At 43.1% G+C, this 21,356-nt stretch overlaps 2 protein-coding genes across 3 annotated transcripts; both read left to right on the forward strand.

Moving 5' to 3' along the window:
* On the forward strand, window positions 1-7,436 carry LOC308165970 (membrane-spanning 4-domains subfamily A member 4A). 2 transcript variants are annotated; one of them, XM_080540182.1, is made up of 7 exons: window positions 1-121; window positions 399-633; window positions 1,148-1,249; window positions 1,538-1,594; window positions 2,885-3,052; window positions 6,229-6,351; window positions 6,640-7,436. In XM_080540182.1, exons 2-7 carry the CDS (start codon window positions 433-435, stop codon window positions 6,754-6,756), a joined length of 768 nt encoding a protein of 255 aa, XP_080396308.1. In that variant the 5' UTR covers window positions 1-121; window positions 399-432; the 3' UTR covers window positions 6,757-7,436. The 2 variants fall into 2 exon arrangements, with proteins under 2 accessions (XP_080396308.1, XP_080396309.1); XM_080540183.1 differs by having other exon boundaries at window positions 20-121; window positions 396-633.
* Window positions 7,437-7,723: 287 nt separating this feature from the next.
* On the forward strand, window positions 7,724-17,280 carry nudt17 (nudix (nucleoside diphosphate linked moiety X)-type motif 17). Its single transcript, XM_080540807.1, has 8 exons — window positions 7,724-8,443; window positions 12,735-12,851; window positions 13,099-13,282; window positions 14,127-14,152; window positions 14,907-14,999; window positions 15,733-15,831; window positions 16,445-16,581; window positions 16,766-17,280. The coding sequence occupies exons 1-8, from the start codon at window positions 8,369-8,371 to the stop codon at window positions 16,935-16,937; spliced, it is 903 nt and encodes a 300-aa protein (XP_080396933.1). The 5' UTR covers window positions 7,724-8,368; the 3' UTR covers window positions 16,938-17,280.
* Window positions 17,281-21,356: the final 4,076 nt, after the last annotated feature.

Genomic DNA, 21,356 nt, shown 5'->3' on the forward strand with positions numbered 1-21,356 from the left:
GGACTGTTATTTATGACTTATGACAGCGCAATGTAGGAGGGCGTAACAACATTGTGTAAACATTCACCCGAACATCCTGCTTTAGTTGCGTCTATCTATCTGGAAAAAGGGGAATTTGGTGGTAAGATATCCGATTTACGGTGCGCTATTGCAAACTCTGGATACATGGAATTATTCTCACCATAGGACACACGTTATTGGGTTGACTCGTCATTATGTTTTATTGTGTTAGTTATATGGGGAGTAGTCGATGTTTTTGTTTAAGTGATACACTTAAAATAACAGACATATACCTTACAATAACAGACAAAACGTGATCAAATCAAAATGTCACATGAAAAGTTTCTGAATCTGAACATGATATGCTAAAGTGCGTCATGCGTTTTGTTTCCAAGTAGATCTCCATTAATCTCGTCAACCGTCGGAAGATCGATGATGCCCACTTCTATCACCACTGCGAATGGACTCGTGGTTGTGACTCAGGTGTTCCCTCGGGAGGGTAACGACCACGGGTCCCAGCCGAATGTTCCTCCCCAGATCCAGATCCAGAGTCCAAAGCCTCCTGCCATGACGATCACGAATGTGTCCAAGATGACGACCACCTTCCTGCGGGGAGAGCCCCAATCTCTTGGGGTGAGCGGAGCCAGGGGGAATTTCAGTAGTCGGATATATATATAATATGATTATAATAATGTAAACTCTTTAAGCAGTGTTAATGTTGGTCAATTAACCTCGTAGTTATAACAGTGGCCTGTTAGGCCTACATCACTCAAGAAGATGTGACTCTGGGTCACTTTTTCATAACTTTTTGGAAGTGCAGATTAGAAAAATAAAATAAAATAGTTGGTCAGTGACTTCTAATGACAGTTGATATGTCGTGCTGTGCACAGCAGCCTGGCCTTGAGGTGGTTTTGCCATGCAGGAGACACATGTTAGAACATGAGTGAGTTATTCAGAAGAATGCCAACTTTGATTAGCTGAGTAGGTGACCCTGTGACCCACTTGTGACCTATGACCCACTTTCAAAACAAACCTTCAATCTCCTTCTATCTGAAGTGAAAGGACTTGCGAGTAAACATCTGAACATCTTGCCATCTCTCTCTCCTAATGTTACTCATGTTGCATTGTACGTTCTTGTGTCTCTCAGATTGTGCAGATGTTCATCGGGTTGATCTTCGTGGTGGTGAACCTGTCTGCTCTTTTCTCCTCTACCTCGATGGTCCAAATGCCTCTTTTAATGGGAATTGCAGTAAGTTCTGGGCAGAGGTGGAATAGTATTCTACAAACTGAACGATTGAGGTGTCAGAAGATCTGGCCTATTCATTTGAGTAATCATAACAAAAAACATTGTATAAACATGAAAGAGCTGAACAGACTTCAAACTAGATTAAAGTTGAACTAGTAGCTATTCTGGACGAGATAGGCTACATCCCACACCCACAGGAAACAGCAGACAATGGTATTTTAACTAACATTTGAGTCCCTCTTGGGACCAAGTGGTGTCTTTCCTTTATTCATTTTGTCTCTAATTCTCTAGTTTGTCCTCTCTGGATCTCTGACTGTGGCTTCCCGGAAAGGAACAATAAGTTGTCTGGTAAGTTGTCCATCATGTTATAATGCTTCGTACGTATTGTTGGCCCTAGTATGCACTGACAAGTTGCACTTAATTTAGGCCCAGATTCTGATTGTGCTCAATGTCTTAAATGCACTTCTTCCCAAGATTAGATTTTCCCATTTTGAAAAAGTGCACTCGTATTTCACCAGATCTTCCAGACTTTAAGCACTTGGAAAATTACATATTATGCCTCAACCTCACACCCCTCTGTTGGTAAACAGAAGAAAAGAGTTCAAATCTAGATAGATTATTTCTATGCAATAGGACAACTAACTAAGTAGCAGATAATGGACCTTATCAAATAGCTATGTAGTTGGTGCTGTATGTAAAGTAGTATACCTGGTTTCCAACTTTTGGGTTAGTTTGCAATTGTACAATTAATGCTCCCTGCCTATAAATACCACAAAAACTGCTGGAAATGCCGAACACAAGATCAGGAAAAAATATTGCCTAATGTATTCATTGTACATGGTAAGCTGGTGGCACTTCACTTTTTTAGTATGAAAAACAGCTGTGTCAACATTGATCCCAAGACCTAAATCTGATGAAATTAATTAAGAAATAAGGAGTGCAATTTGCTGAAATGATTGTGATTGTGCTTTTAATATAACCATCAATACAGGTAGGCTAATGTAAGCTATGTTATAGCAATCCTGATTGCTCATGCAAGCAAACAAAATAGAAACAGACACTCACACTTACAGTGGGGTGCAAAAATGTGGGCACCCCTAGATATTAAGTGATTTCTTGCCGATGATTCATGGCTGCCTTTGTGAATGTCAGCACACATAGAAAAATCGATTATTAGTTCATAAATGCACTGCACTTATATAGCGCCTTTATCCAAAGCGCTTTACAACGGCCTCTCATTCACCCATTCACACACCAATGCGGCAGGCTACCATGCAAGGCTCATTGGGAGCAATTTAGGGTTCAGTGTCTTGCCCAAGGACACTTTGACATGTGGCCAGCCGGGGCTCGAACCACCGATCTGCCAACCTTGTGACCATTAGACGGCAGCTCTACCTCCTGCGCTAACACCCACTGATTATTTGAATATGAAAAAATGTAGTTGTGAACATTGGGAAATGTAGTTGTATACTCATTCATGAAAGTGATAATACAATTTAGAGTTTAGAATTAAAATGTCCCTTGGCTTGTGCTTGTTTTTTTTTGTTTTTTTAAAGATGTTATTATGGCAGGTATATGCTTCAACAGGGGGCAGTCCTACCCTGTAGCCTAATGTTATTATACATCCCACCCTTACAGATCAGAGGGACTTTGGCTGTGAATGTCATCAGTGTCCTTGTAGCTCTTTATGCGATTGCATATCTCTGCATGCTGTTCATTGTGAAAGAGAACGGCACATTCTGCAGAAGAGAGGACGACCGCTACAATAGCGACAGAGGATGCGAGGCGATGTACAGGCAATTGTTGGTGAGTATTAATCTGCTAACAAAACGGGAACAACAGGGGCGCTTAGGTGGCGTAGTGGATTAAGCGCTGACCAGCCGCGGACATATCCTGCATGTCATCCCTTCTCTCTCTCTCACCCATCTTTCCTGTCATAATCTATATACTGTATCTGTCATTAAAAAGAAAAATATGAGTGGGACTGCCCCACTCAGAAAAAAAACTAAAACAGGAACAACAAAGTCACATTGGAATAAAGGGGATGTACAGGTGGTGTACCTGGTGTGAGCTAAAACAAATACAGTATCTTGTTTTTTACTTGCAAGGTACTTAGAGCCAGTTAGTAGTTCCACTTTAAAGGAGCAGGGTGTAAGTGCGTTGGAAATCTGCCACTGCGGCGACATTCAGTTCTCAAGAACAACATCCATTATATTAATAATAATACAACCTCACCGGAATGGACTTGCAATGTTGGGCATGAGCTGTTGTGTTTCTGTATGCATACACGATTCCAAGAGACAGCCACCTAGAGTCCACTCCTCTATAACACTCCTGGCAGTAACAACATGTTTATACGCTATATGGTTAGGACACTCTTCTATCGAGAGTATTTCGCAAGAGTGAATTCATAAGGCTCATGAACTTTTCATTTGCCGATGAATTTAAACATCGCTTTTTGACAATGCGGTCCACATTCTTCTGTTTCATATTTAGCGTTACCTTAAAGAAAATACAGTAATGATCTGATACAGCAATGTCTAGAACAGAGGACACAGAAATATTCAATCCTTTTGAAATAACTAGATCTAGTGTGTGGCCTTCGTTATGAGTATAGGCTCTGTAATATGCTGAGTAAAATCTAGGGAAGATAATAGATTAATAAAATCTCTAGATTTGGATTCATTATCTATATGAAAATTAAAATCACCAACCAATAGAGACCTATCATAGTCAGTTGATATGATAGACAAAAGATCAGAAAAATATTGTAGAAATACTGGGGATGGTTTTGGTGGCCGATATATCACTACAATGAGAATAATTTAATTTAATTTAATTTAATTTTGCCATTTAGCAGACGCCTTTATCCAAAGCGACTTACAATTACGAATTACAGGGACATTCCCCCTGGAGTAACTGAGGGCTAAGTGCCTTACTCAAGGAATACTCAAGAATAGGAGTATCATTTTTAAGTAATAAAGCTAGATGTTCAAAAGTGGAGAAAACACCAAGAGTAATTTGTTTGCAATTAAAACTGTCACTATATACGCTTGCTAAACATCCTTTCTTGTTTTTTCTAGTAACTTGGGAAAATAAATATTTTTGCTTCTATAAGAGAGACAACTCCATCAGAACCAAGCCATGTTTCTGTTAGACACATAAAATCAAGCATATTATCGACAATCAGATCATTAATTATAAATGTTTTTGATGATAGTGATCTAATCTTACAAAGTGCAAAGTTGAGTTGTCCAGAGTCACATGTTGGTTCTGAGGGAGACAAGCCTAGTCATAGAGCCATACCATTTTCTATGTTTCCTGATAATAATCTAACACCTTTGTAATAGGGATGTAAGCCATCACGCTTGAAAAATCCTGGTCTCTCCCAGAATAAATCTTAATTATTAATGAAGAGGATCTCTTCTAATAATAATAATAATAATAATTTATTAAATTTATATAGCGCTTTTCCGAGGCTCAAAGACGCTGACAATATAGGGGATATGGGAAACACAAAAACAACAAGTAACATGGAACACAGAGTCAGAGTGGCAGTATAGGTGAGACGAGAGAAGGGCAGGGGGAGGTGGGGGGCAGGTGAGATGGCCGGGAGTCCAGGGCAAAACGACAGGAGCAGCAGGAGGGCGAAACCAAGCTGAAGATGAAACCAGAGTACAGGTGGGAGCAGGTCAGTGGATAGGCTGGGAGCGAGCAGCAGTTGGTGGGCAGCGAGCCGTGTAAGCATGGCTGTGAACCAGAGCGACAGCGCGGTGCCGCCGTGGCCGTTGTCATCTGTATTGCCAGCCTGGGACTGAACCCGCGCGGCCGGCCAGCCTAGCCGTGCCATGCCAGCGACCAAATCCCGCAGTAGTGAGTGAAGGTGGGGAAGGACTGACACTCACCTGCGGAGATGGCAACCCCCAAGCCGGGGAGGGAGTGGTGGCTACCTCCCGGGACGAGGGTAGTAGCACAGCACGGCCAGGCTAGCAATGTCTGAGAGCGGCGCGCAGCGGGTCGGTCAGCAACACAGAGCCGGGGGACAGGAACGATGGTGTCAAGAGGTGTGAATCCAGTGGGAGTTAGGGGTCCAGTGATGGGTTAGTGGTGGCGGTGAATACTGTAGTCCTGTAGTGGAGGCGGTGAATACTGTAGTCCGGTAGTGGAGGCGGTGAGTACTGTACTTCTGACATACATATCTCTCTCAGCCATTTGTTGAGAGAGCAAAGACGACTCCACTTACCATCACCTCTCCCATAACATGGAAGAGGGCCGGTAAAGTAACAGTTTGTAAAGTAAAGTGACATAAGTTACCAAACTCATCTCAGGGATGGTTAATTCTTGAGGTTCCTAGGGTCTCACTGAATGATGTAAATCCGGCTTAATTTTAGTGCTGGAACAATCTACATAGCACATTACAGCTTGTTGTTCTGGTGTCGCTTGGGCAATTTAACATTTTGATTGAGGAACTCTTTGTTAAAAATGTTTTTGTTTTTCCTGATTGACAAGGAGATAAAGTTTGTCAGCTCAGATAGGAGGGGTGACACATCAGGCATTACACCATTAACATTTACATTTACATTTTTGGAATTTATCTGACGTTTTTCCCAAAGCCACTTACAACAAATCCATTTGACTAAGTGAACAGGCTTGATTTTACAGTTTTTGCACAATTGTACAAGATTGTACTGATTGCGTTTTATAATGTAATCTTTATTTTAATTTTATTTTTTTAAAGGAGACCATGATCTCAATGGGACTCCCTGCCCAAATAAAGGTTAAATAAAATAACAAATACTTTAGAAGCCCTTATAATGACTCTCTAAGCCAGTCCCTCCAGGATTTTGCAATGTTTATTTGTGATATCTGAACTTTTGCAATATTTTGATAATGATAATTTCACTTAAAGCTCTAGAATTGTGATATGTGCTCAGTTCACATGTTGCCACATTTGACTCTTCTTTTTCCTCTGTGTGCACCAGGAAACGACGAATGTGATCAGGGGTCTAATGCTGGTCCTGGCCGTGCTGGAAGTCTGTTTAGCCATCACTGTCTGCGTCTTCTCTGGAAAAGCCTTAAGTCGTCATGAGAGCACTATGATAGCAGTAAGGTGTTGGGCATTCTGTTGTTTAGTCTTACATTTAAAAATAGCACAGGTTCAAGATTTAACAAAGAGTGGCCAAGAACCATTTTGCCGCTGTGACTCAACATTTGTCCAATTGTCCCATCTACCCCATCCCTGTTGATCTGAAAGATCTGAAAGGATTGGTCAAGGAAATAGCTCCACCTAGTCATCTAGTAAGCTAGGTTTAGTTTCATATTGCATACACACTGCTTTGAAATCTTGGGGCCAGTTCTTTACCTGATCCTGCATCCTCTCATTTGACCTATAGGTAGTGGTGGAGAGCGGAGGTGCCCCCACAACCAGCGCTGCATCCATGAACATCAGTGGCGAGCCCCTACTTGGCTGTGAGAAAGTGGTTGCCATCCCGCCTCCATACTCCCCCTGAGGCGAAACCATTACTACGTCATCCTTTAGCTCATTTCTAACCTGAACTGTATGAAACTAACAAATGACATGATTGTTTGTATCAGAGATTTATTCTAATATCTTCAAATGTCAATGTAGGGGTTTACCCAAATTTTTGCTGGACCTTCAGTGTTGTGAGAAAATGTCTGGTATAAGACTGTAAGTCTACAGTGTAAGACAACTGTCATGATGATTGTTTGTTGTATCTTAATCATATCTCAACGATTATTCAAATGAGTCTGTAATTACATGGAGGCACCACTAAGGACATTTGGATTGGATGACTTGTGATATGTGCTCAGTTCTAAAAAGATGGAGACCATTCCCTTGTGTTCCAGCACCATGTTGCACTGAAAACAACTTGCCCCACTGTGGTGTGAAACATTGGGAAATAGCTGATATTTCTTTAGGCAAAATGATGTGGATTTGTGACCATTGCTCTGCCTGTCAGTGTTTCCCCATCAGCTTCAGACATGAACACGCTGACAAAAAAAGAAGTGTGTTGTGATGTGAGGTTTGATTGGACTAAATATAGTATATTGTTGAATCATCATTTCACCAGTCAATGCTACTGCTTCACTCATTATAACCCATGCGGATTAACCTGTTAATTGTTTTGATCATCCTGTGCCAAAAACGTATTATTAAATGTAAGCTATAGATAAAATTGTCTGTGCTTTGATTACACCTTTAAAACTATTAAGCTTTTTGTAACTCCAAAACCCAAATCTCCGGTTAACATTTTGAAATGTTGATTTAGTTTTAGGCCAACATTCTGTGCGAATGCACCAAAAGGGCGGTGCTCCGTTATGGAACCACATGAGAGATTTGATCCAATGACTGTTCAGACGCACAGACACACCCTCCGACACAGCCTGTCACTTCACTGGGGACACTGCACTGCTAAGCTGTCATTTGTTTTCTTTGCATTTGAATATTGTCCAGATTTTAGGAGGACTGCGCCTGGAATATACAGCTCGAGATAATTAAGGAGGTGGAACTGGAATGATCATGCCATGGTGCTTGCTTGTCCAGCTAGCTGACGGCTAATCTTGCCATTCTGTTCTTGGGACATTGTTAGCTTGCTTAGTGACAACTTGGCCGTGATGAGATGTCAATTTGCTCAAGTCAGAAATGTTCTCAAAGTGTCCTAATGTCAGCTGACGTTCACGCAGAGCTATTTTCTTGTTCCTGGGATTCGCTGTGAACTAAAGGTCGCCGGATGGCTGGAGTAGTCTACGTGACGTTAGAATTATAAGGTTCTATCTCCATTTTTGTCAAAATTGAGTTTTTTTTACATAATCTGATCCATTAGGTGTTTATTAATGCCTGTGTGGTGTTATTTTTAAAATGTTGACATTTTTTAGTTAGTAATTCATAAAATACAAAGGTTCCGTCTCACAAAACATAATGGAATGTAAAAACCTTGACGCTCAATATCTCTGAACTGCCCTAAACGGAGATAGAACCTTATCATTCTAAACGGAGATAGAACCTTATCATTCTAAACGGAGATAGAACCTTATCATTCTGAGCTCATGAATTCTCAGTGTATCCAGTTGCATGTCCGTCAGTGAGAGTGATTGACTGTCATGGAAAAGGTCAGGAAAATACTGGTTCATCTGTCGAAGGATAATGCCCCCCCACAATGTGCCCGTTTCGTACAGGTCAGTGTTGTGCATTGTGTTGTTACTCTGTTAAGTGTCTAACATTGAGGTTTGGACAGCTAGTAGTAGTAGTAGGCGTAGTAGCCTATTACATCATTACATTTCCTTTCTTTGAAATAATGGGTCCAGTAGCCCCATCTACATCTTCCAACAGACACTAAGTACCTAGTGACCAGAAATAACTTGAAATTAAGTCATTGAACACCAGTATGTATGTGCACGTGTGTTCTCCGAACTCTTAATAAATTCCATCTATCTCCATTACAACTTCCGGTTTCGCTTTTCGCCGAATTCGCGGCTTCAAAATAAAAGCGTTAAAAGAGTTGAAGGGAAAGTGGTGGGACCTCATCACTCCATGAGAGCAAGCATGGAGAATGCAGCCCTGTCATCAGAACGACCACGCCCCCTTTGAGTGAAACGACCGCGTAAATGCTATCTAAATAGTATTTGTACTTGAGTTGCAGTTGGTTGAAATTAAGTGCACAATACTAATGAATGAATGTGCAATAATACTATGTGCAATATGACAACCCTCGTGTACAGAAGGTTCAGAGATAGGAAATGTTAGGATATTTAGATAGATAGATAGACTTTATTTGTCATTGCTACAGTACAGGTACCAAACAACGAAATTTAGGAGGGGAGGCTCCCCTGGTGTTTAGGAAAGGAAAAAGAAACACATTTTGGAAAAAGCATAGATGCATAAAATCACAAGAAGGTACGGAGCTGGTTTACATCAATAGAGGCTATGTACACAATCCACTGTACTATACTGCACAGATAGTCAACTAGGGTTGTCATATTTCACAAGAAAGTATTTTTTCACATTATTTTAAAGTGTCACAGTTTGCAGGCTTGAAAATGTACATGTTTGTGCCTCAGCACTAGCTGCCATACAATCCGTCCGGACTGTCCTGGGCCCAGAACTTAGGCCTTTTCTGTGTTCAGGGCCTTGACGGCCCTGTGGTAGAAGCTGTCCTTCAGTCTGTTTGTCTTAGCGGCCGGGGTCCTGTACCTCCTGTTCGAGGGCAGCTTGACAAAGTGTTCGTGCCCAGGGTGGGTCGGGTCCTTGGAGATCTTGGAGGCCCTCCTGAGACAGCGTGTTTTGTACAGCTCCTCCAGAGAGGGGAGGGGGGCGCCGGTGATCCTCTGTGCTGTTCTCACGACTCTCTGTAGATCGCTTCTCTCCGCTGCCGTGCAGCTGTGGTACCAGTTGGAGATGCCGAAGGTGAGGATACTCTCCACTGCGCCGTGGTAGAAGGCCACCAGCATCTCCTGCTTGCTGTGTTGTTTCTTGAGGCATCTCAGGGTGTATAGCCGCTGTTGTGCCCTCTTGATGGGCACAAAAAAAGTCAGTATGTGAGACTGCAGGGCTGTCAGTCTGAGGTGGTGGTGTGCAACACCGGTGCCCCCCAGGGAACTGTTCTGTCACCCTTTCTCTTCACCCTCTATACCTCTGACTTCCAGTTTAGCTCCGACCAGTGCCACCTGCAGAAGTTTTCGGATGACTCCTCTATCGTCGGTTACATCACAGACGACAGGGATGAGGAGTACAGGGCCCTGGTGGAGAGCTTCGTGCAGTGGTGCGACACCAACTACCTTTTGCTTAACACCAGCAAAACAAAGGAGTTGGTGGTGGATTTTAGGAGGAAGAGAAGGACCCCAGCCCCCATCACCATCAAGGGGGTGGAAGTCGAGAGGGTGGACTCCTACAGGTACCTGGGAGTACAAATTAATAACAAACTGGACTGGACTGACAACACCGAGGCTCTTCTCAGGAAAGGGCAGAGCAGACTGTTTTTCCTGAGAAGGCTGAGGTCTTTCGGTGTCTGCAACAAGCTGCTGCAAATGTTTTACCAGTCGGTGGTTGCCAGCGTTCTGTTCTTCGCCGTGGCCTGCTGGGGTGGAAACATCTGTGCCAGGGATGCTGCGAAGCTAAACAAACTGGTGAAGAAGGCCAGCTCTGTGGTGGGGACCGGGCTGGACAGCCTAGAGGTGGTGGCAGAACAGAGGATGGGGAAAAAACTGGCGGCCATGCTGGCCAATCCCTCCCACCCGATGTACTGCGAGCTGGCAGGGATGAGGAGCAAGTTCAGCCACAGATTTGTTCTCCCCCGTCAAAGTACAAAAAGATTTGGACAGTCCTTTATTCCAGCTGCACTCCGACTCTACAACCAGGCCCTGCAGGGTGGGGGAGACCTGGAGATGGAACTTTTGGAACTTTTTACTTATTGAGCCTGCACTGTTTTATGTTTTTTATTGAATGTTTTTCTGTTTTCTGTACTGAATGTTTTCTGCCCTAACTGAGCTGTTTGACAACAAAATTTCCCCATTGGGGACAATAAAGGTTTTCAATCAATCAATCAATCAATGGTGCCTTTAGTGTTGTCCTTCCAGGCCAGGTCATCCCGCATGTTGTGTCCCAGGAATCGGAGGTTTGAGACTATCTCCACGCTCTCTCCGTCGATGAGCAGGGGCAGGATCTCGGACTTTTTCCTCCTGAAGTCTACGATGAATTCCTGGGTCTTTGACTTGTTTAGCAGCAGGTTGTTAACCTTGCACAGCTTGCTCAATTGCTCTACCTCATCCCTGTACGCCGCCTCGTCCCCCCCCGAGATACATCCCACCACGGTGGTGTCGTCTGCAAACTTTACGATGTAGTTGCTGGGGTGGATGGGGGTGAAGTCGTGGGTGTAGAGGTTGTAGAGGATGGGGCTTAGCACGCAGCCCTGGGGTGACCCAGTGCTGAGGCTGAGGGCTGTGGAGGTGTGGGGGCCCACCCGCACCCTCTGGGGGCGGTCGGTCAGGAAGTCCTTGATCCACGCACATATAGAGTGTGATAGACCCAGGTCTAGTAGTTTGGTCACTAGCCTGTCTGGAAGGATGGTGTTAAAGGCGGAGCTGAAGTCCACGAAGAGCAGTCTCGCGTAGCTGTTTCCCCTCTCCAGGTGGGATAGAGTGGCGTGGAGAGTCGTCGCTATGGCGTCCTCTGTGGACCTGTGGGATCTGTAGGCGAACTGGTATGGATCCAGGTTGGGCGGGAGGCGTGTGAGTATGTGGGCCCGGACTAGTTTCTCGAAGCACTTCATGATGATTGGTGTGAGTGCCACCGGGCGGTAGTCGTTTAGGCAGCTCACCGTGCTTTTCTTCGGGACTGGAATGATAGTTGAGGTTTTCAGGCAGGGTGGGACGGTGGCCTGGGACAGGGACTGGTTAAAGATGTTGGTGAAAACCCCGGCCAGCTGGTCGGCGCAGTCTCTCAGCACCCGTCCCAGGACGCCATCCGGCCCCGAGGCTTTCCTGGGGTCCACCGCCTTCAGTACGCGTCTCACCTCGTGCTCTGTGAGGGTGAGGCTGCTGAGAGCTGGAGAGAGTGGTGTCTGTGTTGTGGTTACCTCCGTTCGCCCCTCGTCGAACCGGGCGTAGAAGGTGTTCAGCTTTCCCGCCAGCAGGGGGTCGTCCTCTGCGGCTGTGAGCCTGTTGGCTCTGAAGTTTGTCATCTGCTGAACCCCCTGCCACATCCGCCTGGAGTCGTTGCTCAGGAGGCATTCCTCAATCTTCTCTCTGTGCTCTGCCTTGGCCGCTTTGATGCCGCGCTTTAGGTTGGCCCTGGTGGAGCTGTACAGCGGTGTGCGCTTCCCTGCGATGAAGGCGTTGTCCCTCTCATTTAACAGTTTTTGGACCTTCCCAGTCATCCATGGCTTCGTGTTGGGGTAGACCCGGACCCGTTTGTCCACGGTGACTGAGTTGGTGCAGTTCACTATGTGGTTCAGAACCGACGACGTGTACTGTTCCAGGTCCTCATGCTCATATTCCTGCCATAGGGTGTCATTTAGGCAGATCTGCAGTGGAGCGGACCCTTCTGGCCAGGTTCTGACAGTCTTAGTGGTGGTGGGAGCACTTTTCCCCATTGTGGTGTATGCAGGAATCAGGAGGATTGACACATGGTCAGACATGCCTAGATGAGCTAGCGGACTAGCCTTGTAAGCACGTTTGATATTGGTGTATACCTTATCCAGTGTTTATAGCATAGCATAGAGTACAGCACAGTGTTTTATTTGTATAGTAGTATAGTATAGTGGATAGTGTATATATAGTCTTTATTTATGTAAACCAGCTCTTTTCCCTTCTTGTTTTTAGTATTTCTTTCCTAGCACCAGGGGAGCCCCCCCTCCTAAATTTCGTTGTATGGTACCTGTACTATATTAATGACAATAAAGACCATTCATTCATTCATTCATTCATAATCTGTCTGCTGATGATGTCATTCTAACTATTCATCTTCTAACAGAGCATAACAGGGCACTTTACTGGTAGCCTTGAGGATGAGGTGGAAGTCAGCTGTTCCTTGGAGAGCAATCGCTTTATCCTGTGTACCCCTGAGAAGGGGAAAGGAATACCCCTCAAGGTAACATCCCAAATGAAACACGTTAAATTGTATTGTGTGGAATAAATTCATTGCAAACAAGTTTTTGTAGCCAATCAAAATATTGTTACTAGGTAAATTCCACATAAAACACTTGGCAATCTACTGTAGGTGATGAGTGTTAGAATTATTTTCCAGTATGAACTTTGCCGTGGGCAAAGAGAGGTTCACACTCATGAGTTAGAACATGTTTTCTTCATTTGTATCTATCATTTTCTATTTTTCTCAGAGGGCATCCTTCTGCTCCTTCAAGCACCTATCAATCACAGAGGCAGCTGCAATCCCATCGGACGTCCAGAGCCGTGGGGTAGATGTGGGTGTTGCCATTCTTCTGCAGTCAGCCAGTCAGAGGATATTGTTGACTCGACGGGCATCCAGTCTCCGGATTTTCCCCAATGTGTGGGTCCCACCAGGTATGTTTACCCATCTACTGCCAGCCCAGCACCTTAATCTAGACTGCATTTAAAATCACAATGTTTCAAAATGTGTATTCAGTTGGAGGCTTGTCTTGCGTAGCCATACCTCAAAATCTTGCGGTTCTCCCCCCTCTTTTGGAGGTCTGGGGAATTTTAGATTAGCCGATCTGGTTTGGATTGAACTGGATGGAGCGATAGGAGAATATGCTCGCAATTTCATTGGATGTTCAAATCCAAGAACCATCCCCCACATTCCTGTCAAATGGTTGCTTTTCATGCGTCGTCTTTTCAAATGGGTAGGACTATTGCAGAGAGATGTTAGTTTGCAACATTGAAGAAAGTGGAAGATAACCTGAAGGAAAAAAAAATGTTTGGGACCAGCACAAGCAAGTTATTTGATTTTTAACATGTCACAAGGCGTTTCCACCCCTTTGTAGATACCTCCTGCAAAGGCTTGTCCCAGACTTTCCAAACTAGGAACATTTTACATTCACATTGATCATTTCACTTTCCCCATCATCCCTGAAAGGGAGACACTGGGAAAACAGGGCAGGTTAGAAGATTTATTTCCGGAAATATTTTTCTTTAGGCTATATTAGCGACTGGTCACATTAGCAATGTAATTGTACCAATACACATGTCTTTAAATATCGAATTAAAATCTTATCATTCTAAAACAACTAGACAACTAGACAAGATTGCTTTATTTCTAGATTTTCTCGAAATTCCAATGCAAGTTGTTTTTGTTTGCCTCCAGAATGCTCACTGTTATGGTTATCACTTATTAAGCAGCGTATTGGACCTTTAGAACTAATGTTGGATGGTGTTATTGGTTTTACAGGTGGCCACGTGGAACTGGATGAGAGGGTAGGTCAACTGGATGAGAGGGTACAGTAGGTCAACTGGATGAGAGGGTACAGTAGGTCTACTGGATGAGAGGGTAGGTCTACTGGATGAGAGGGTACAGTAGGTCAACTGGATGAGAGGGTACAGTAGGTCAACTGGATGAGAGGGTAGGTCTACTGGATGAGAGCGTACAGTAGGTCAACTGGATGGGAGGGTAGGTCAACTGGATGAGAGCGTACAGTAGGTCAACTGGATGGGAGGGTAGGTCAACTGGATGAGAGCGTACAGTAGGTCAACTGGATGGGAGGGTAGGTCAACTGGATGAGAGGGTAGGTCAACTGGATGGGAGGGTAGGTCAACTGGATGAGAGGGTAGGTCAACTGGATGAGAGGGTAGGTTATGTATGTATGTATGTTAAGACCTTCACATGTCCCACGTATGGTCTCCTTCGACCCGGTGCGCCTCAGCAACAGTATGGTCTCTGATTTGTGTGAGGGAAGGGTGTCTCTCCTAACATAAGTGTATGGTCAGTTTCGATGTACTATTATGAGGGTAAATCTAGGGTGTAATGCAAATGGATGGACCAATTGCAGGTGACTTGGAGGTGTTAGCTATCAATAAAAGGTATGGTAGTCATGCGAATTCTTCCAGATGTGTGATTATGAAATGATAACATTTAATTTATTTTGTCACACAATCTAGTGTTACATTGTTATGGAATTGGCCAATGCCAGCAACCTCATTATTTGAATGTGTGTTCTGTTCTGTTTGGCAGCTGTTGGAAGCTGGCCTGAGGGAGCTAAGGGAGGAGACAGGACTGAATCTGGACCCAGGAGACATAACGCCTCAGCTGCTTGGGCTTTGGGAGGTGGGGGAAGATTATGCATCGTCATCATCACATACTGTATACCAGAGTACATTAATACATTACTATTCCCTTCCCTAAGACGTTTATGGCACAGTGTGTTTGTTCAAGAATTGTTGAAAGGCATTGGTCATCCCAAAATGGAGGGTACTGGTTCAAATCCCTGTCAGACTAGAAAGTATGGTGAGATATGAGCCAGCAGGTACTTGACCCTAAAATTGCTCTTGGGGTGCTGCACTGGTTCGGGGACACATCTATTTTTCACTGGACAGTATAGAACCTGCCCGGGGTATTAGGACAATTCTGCAGGTCTTAAGTCCATATGAATTTGATAGATTGGCTCCATCTAATTTGTCTTAGAGGGATAGTCAAAAGAGAGTAACTCTGTTTAATTTTTTTTTTTAACAAAGATCCTATACAACAAAACCATTGCATAGCTTACAGTGCCCTGCTTAAGTGAAGGGACGTTGAAACCTTTTTTCTTCTTTTGGCTCTATACTCCAAAACTGTGTGTAGTTGTAGTTTGGATTTTATATCAAACAATTACAATTACTAAACATGAGAGCTCATTACTATTGGTGCCCTGAAATAGGTGGACTATGAATAAAAAGTGGAGTGTAGAGCCAAAAGAAAGAAACTTAATTCACTATCCCATTACTTACACAGGGCAGTGTATATGACAGCTCTTGTGCGATGTTGACTTGTAGTTGCTTACATGTCTATTGAACTCCTACAGTCGGTTTATCCTCCCATGCTGAGCAGGGGGGCACCGCAGAGGCACCATGTTGTCCTGTACATGCTCCTGCATACCTCCCTCACACACCAGCAGCTTCAGGTGTGTATGCTGTGTATGGTGTGTGTACGTGCGTGTGCGTGCGTGTGTGTGTGTGCGTGCGTGCGTGCGTGCGTGCATGCATGCATCACACTCACTCTGTTAATGGTCTGTGTGTGCTTTGAATAGTCAGTCTTTTTCCGTCACTAGTAATAATAATGATAATAATACAATGAAGAAAGAAAGGATAGCACTGGCTGTGTGGGTCTATGTGGTGTCAGCTGCTATTCGGAGAGGCTATAGGATTGCACAAAACCAACTTAAAAATGTTGTCAGAGTGTTCTAATTCTAACAAGTTTAAAAGCCTTTATTTTTGTAATGGCAACATTTAAAAAAGAAAAGAAAAGAAAATGGCTGCATGCCTGAAGCCTTCTCGTAAGGAGCACTATCAATGTGGCATCAGCGCTTACACAAACACACAAAAATAACAAATAGCAAAAGAGAAGCTATTTTTCTAAATATATAAATGTATGTGTGTGTGTGTGTGTGTGTGTGTGTGTCACTCACTCTGCTCACTGTCTGTGTGTGTTTTGAATATGCAATTTAGTCAAGGACTACATTTAATCTATCTTACTCTGTGTCCGGGAAACCACCTCTAAAATCCTCTGTTTCCTAGGCCTCTCTACATCCTGAGCCAGCAGAGGTCAGCGGTTGTCTGTGGGTGGATGCCCCACTGGTTAAGGCCATTGTATCCGCTGTGGACGGTGAAGAAGATTTTGGGATAACCCTGGGGGATCTGCCTTCAACTATAAGGTACATCATCTTTGAAGTCTTCGTTTTACCCAAACTCCAAAACAAAAGTAGCATAAAAATCACTTTTATCCAAGTTGTTGTACCTTTTCTATAATGTTGCTGGGTTGATTTACTCCAACATTAATTATTGCATCTATTTCCTTGAATCATTTGGGATTTTACACCGTTGCCCTTTCATCTCCAGTGTATCGGAGGTCTCTCCAGAAGGCAGTCTCACAGAATCGGTTCTGCCTGTGTCTGTCCTCTGTAACCGGGCACCAGCTAGTGGGCAGGACGTGGAGCGGGTCAGCACCGGGACCAAATACGCCCTGGAGCTGTGGCTCAAGTCCCTGGCACCCTCTGGGAATACAAGTTAACAACAACAAAAGCCTGCTAGGGTACAGACCTGGACATCGAGACCCCTGTGATTGACACTTCCTGGAGGAGGATGACATCGCTACCTCGGGTTTACCAACTGCAGGTGCGCACTTGAAACATAAGATCCACTGTTCTCTCAGCTGTGAGAACAGACGTGTTTTTTTTTCTATCTTAAAGATGTTGTTCCATGATGTATTATGAACAAAAAGGATTTGTACTGCAGAGCCTTCCTTACCGCTTTTCTACATTTGCATTTTAAAGCCACAAGGTGGCAATGCATACACAATGATTCTCCATTTGGAAACAACCTTGATCAGAAATAAATATTAAAATGCTGATTTAAAATGACATGATTGTTATTTGTTGTATTCAAGTCCTTCATTTGTCCTCAGAATCCAAAGTGGACATTTCTAAAAATGATTAATATTGTTTCCTGCCATTGGCAGACGTAGTTAACGATTGTGTTTGTAGGGTTACAGGTTGTAGGTTAGTAATGTATCACAGGGTAAAGCTATGTATGTATAGTATGTAGTAGTAGTAGTAGTAGAGTTTATTTCAGTCCTAGAAAAAGACATATCGGTAAGGCATTAAGGCATTAAATGAAATAGAAAACAATGTTGTTTGGTACTCTCAATTGAAGATATCAGTAATGTATTGTTCCCATTAATTTAGGAGTCTTTGGGCTATTTTCAGCCAGCGCAGAATGGACGCACGCATTCCAAACGCAGGGGTGTCTGCAATTTGTGTCAAAGGTAACAGATGAAATTACCACATTGCTTGAGCGCTGTCTCGTCTGCACTCAGGTTGGCAGAGTAGTGTTAAAAGAGGCATGTTCATGACAATGAGCAGGTCAAGTTCTAGCTTTCACTGAACAATTCTGGCCTTGAAAATAGTCATGTTTCAGACACCCCCTAGCGCAATAGCCAGCGCCACCACTGCATTTCTGCTAAGATAGTTTTTTACGCTGTTAAAATAATATACGCTGTTAAAATAATTATAAATATTTAGATTAGCAGCAATTTACTACGCTCAATTTAAAGACTGAGCTTAATTTAGATTCATCATACTTGTAAACCAATCACGGAAGGTGTGAGTGTGTGTTTGGGTTTCATATCCTGAAGGGAAATGTTTCCTGGTACACCCAAAATGACTAATATATGGGCACCTCACCCACGGATAAGAAATAATCATTAGCTCACACCGGAAAAATGCTTATTGATCATGGATACACACCCTTATTGAGGTGACCTGCCTTGGCATTATTGGCTACTTAAAGAAAACTTTAATGTGAAATATTCACTGTTTGCATAATTAGTCACCCCCTTTGCTACAGCACTAGAATTAATCAAATGCAAAAACGATATAAACTTTAAACCCTTTTTTTCTGTACAATTTGTAAAGCGTCCTTGGAAAGTTCTTTGAAAGGTGCTATATAAAACCAAGATATTATTATTATTATTATTATTATTACTATTATTATTATTACGGTATTATTATTACTACTACTATATAAATCCTTAAGACATAAGCACAACCTAGATTAAAAAAGCAATGTGGATAGAAATAGACAAAACCAGTAGAATCACACAACAAAGGACCCACTAAAGCAATGAATAAATCTGCTAACAAACTCTTAAAATACTGATCAATGACTCTAGCATCAGTTCCTCCTGAAGTTCATTCCAAGAGGATAAACACTAAAAGTTGCTTTCCCAGAACCTCCAAAACGGGAGCCTGCTGTGATATATCATCCAATGTGCTATTGGGAGCATGCTTGTATAAAGTATGTCCATAGACAATTATAGGAAAAATTGGTGGTTGGACTATCCTTTTCTACTTTCAAAAGCTACTGCAAAATAATAATAATAATGTTTGGCCCTTCACCTACATCTGTACATACTCTGACCCCATGTATTCACATTTGAGTGTGTGTGTATGTGGGTAAAAGCATATGTTGAGTGTGTATTGTGTGTGTGAATGTGTGTATTGTTGTTATTATCACTTTTAATTTGTCCTTCTACTTTGTTATCTGTTTGTTCGTTTATATTTTGTCATGGTGGCTGGCCTATTCGCCCCTTCCTCCTTTGTTTTTCAAGTAACTTTGTTTATTTGTATTATCATTTTTCTTTTCTTTCATTTCTTTCCAAATGAATAATCAAAAAAAAGAAAGTAAAGAAGAAGTAAAGAAGTAATATTAGTCCCCCAAAGAAGTGGGGTTGGTGGCGGGCCCAAAATACCAAAAGACAAAATCGTTGTCAAAATCAACAATGGTAGAAGAGCTCAGGCAACTAATAGTAATAGATTTGTTAATAATGTGTACTAATAATAATAGATTTTAAATACTTGTCAAACTATCTACATATAGCCTAGTCGAGACCTATTTCAGATAACCTCTGGATAAGTAGGCAATGATCGACCTTATCAAAAGCCTTGGAAAGATCACTAAATGGTACATACCTGTACATAATATTTTGGTGTAGGCAATTGGCAAATACATAATCTAAAGCAAGTAGATCAGCTGATATTGTCCTATGTCCAGGTCTAAAGCCAGATTGGTGCACATTTAAATAAGAATGGGAAGTTGAAAATGTTCTTGACTGCGAGTTGGCCAGTTGACTTAGGTCAGAGGGGTCACCACCCTTATGGAGAAGGGTCACATGGACTGTCTTCCAGCCTTTGGGATGACACTCAGACTTGAACTTACATTGCAGGGCTGCATGGGATGTCATGACGGGATGTCATCACGGGATGACCTGGCCTGGAAGGACAACACTAAAGGCACCATCAAGAGGGCACAACAGCGGCTATACACCCTGAGATGCCTCAAGAAACAACACAGCAAGCAGGAGATGCTGGTGGCCTTCTACCACGGCGCAGTGGAGAGCATCCTCACCTTCGGCATCTCCAACTGGTACCACAGCTGCACGGCAGCGGAGAGAAACGATCTACAGAGAGTCGTGAGAACAGCACAGGGGATCACCGGCGCCACCCTCCCCTCTCTGAAGGAGCTGTACGAAACACGCTGTCTCAGGAGGGCCTCCAAGATCTCCAAGGACCCGACCCACCCTGGGCACGAACACTTTGTCAAGCTGCCCTCGAACAGGAGGTACAGGACCCCGGCCGCTAGGACAAACAGACTGAAGGACAGCTTCTACCACAGGGCCGTCAAGGCCCTGAACACAGAAAAAGCCTAAGTTCTGGGCCCAGGACAAGTCCGGACGGATTGTAATGGCAGCTAGTGCTGAGGCACAAACATGTACATTTTCAAGCCTGCAAACTGTGACACTTTAAAAAAATGTGAAAAAATACTTTCTTGTGCAATATGACAACCCTAGTTGACTATCTGTGCAGTATAGTACAGTGGATTGTGTACATAGCCTCTATTGATGTAAACCAGCTCCTTATCTTCTTGTGATTTTATGCATCTATGCTTTTTCCAAAATGTGTTTCTTTTTCCTTTCTTAAACACCAGGGGAGCCTCCCCTCCTAAATTTCGTTGTTTGGTACCTGTACTGTAACAATGACAAATAAAGTCTATCTATCTATCATGGGCGTCTTTGTACGTGAAGCACAACACTATTCCCAGCTGTCCTGCCATATTGTTCTATCAGCAAGCACAGCCACATGCCTGAATATTGTTTGGTTGCATTGTTAGAGAAGGATTTAGGGTGAACCCTTTTGGTCTTTGTTGAATAGCTTTTTAAGCCAAACCGATCAATCATGTTGTCAAAAGGCATAATCAAACAATAAGAGTAACCAGACGTGACATAGTGTTGTCAAAAGGCATAATCAAACAATAAGAGTAACCACTATGTCATAATTTACCGTATTTGTTTTAGCTGAAAGCGTTTCTCTCTTTTGTGTGTGTGTGTGTGTGTGTGTGCGTGTGTGTGCGTGTGTGTGTGTGTGTGTGTGTGTGTGTGTGTGTGTGTCTGTGTGTGTCTGTGTCTGTGTGTGCACTAGGCTTGTCGAGCACACGGATAGAGACAAAGTTGGTGTCAGAGGCCAGTAGTAGGTCATTAAATACTTTGATAATGCAGTCTCTGTGTTTCTCTCTTATGTTTTGGCCTAAAACACGATTGAAGGCTCTTGTGGATATTATTGGTTAAGGAAATAATTGAGCAACTGCTTTCTCCAATATTTTCGATATTTCCGAAAAATTGCCAAATTTTCACTTTTATACAGATGCATGAACATTGGCATATCATTCCTATGATTGATATAATAAAAATAACAAAACTTGATATAGTGCCGTTTCAGCTGGGTAATCTTTACCACCACCTAGAGGTCAATGACAAACTTAAAGGGACAATCTTGGATTCAAACAACCACAAAGCGGTCTCCCTGTCACTTCATTAATTTAAAAGTAATTGGTTCACAGTTGGTTCACTGTGCCAGAATGCAGTGAATATACATCT

The sequence above is a fragment of the Nansenia antarctica genome (assembly GCF_963989245.1).
Source record: "Nansenia antarctica genome assembly, chromosome: 10".
NCBI classification, from domain to species: Eukaryota; Metazoa; Chordata; class Actinopteri; order Argentiniformes; family Microstomatidae; genus Nansenia; species Nansenia antarctica.

Excerpts from the sequence above, each read along its gene's own strand:
- LOC308165970 (XM_080540182.1), top strand. The coding sequence starts at position 433 with ATGATGCCCACTTCTATCACCACTGCGAATGGACTCGTGGTTGTGACT. Across the intron at positions 1,595-2,884 it reads AAGGAACAATAAGTTGTCTG|ATCAGAGGGACTTTGGCTGT; the intron begins GTAAGTTGTCCA and ends CCACCCTTACAG. Across the intron at positions 6,352-6,639 it reads ATGAGAGCACTATGATAGCA|GTAGTGGTGGAGAGCGGAGG; the intron begins GTAAGGTGTTGG and ends TTTGACCTATAG.
- nudt17 (XM_080540807.1), top strand. The coding sequence starts at position 8,369 with ATGGAAAAGGTCAGGAAAATACTGGTTCATCTGTCGAAGGATAATGCC. Across the intron at positions 14,153-14,906 it reads ACGTGGAACTGGATGAGAGG|CTGTTGGAAGCTGGCCTGAG; the intron begins GTAGGTCAACTG and ends TCTGTTTGGCAG. Across the intron at positions 15,000-15,732 it reads AGCTGCTTGGGCTTTGGGAG|TCGGTTTATCCTCCCATGCT; the intron begins GTGGGGGAAGAT and ends GAACTCCTACAG.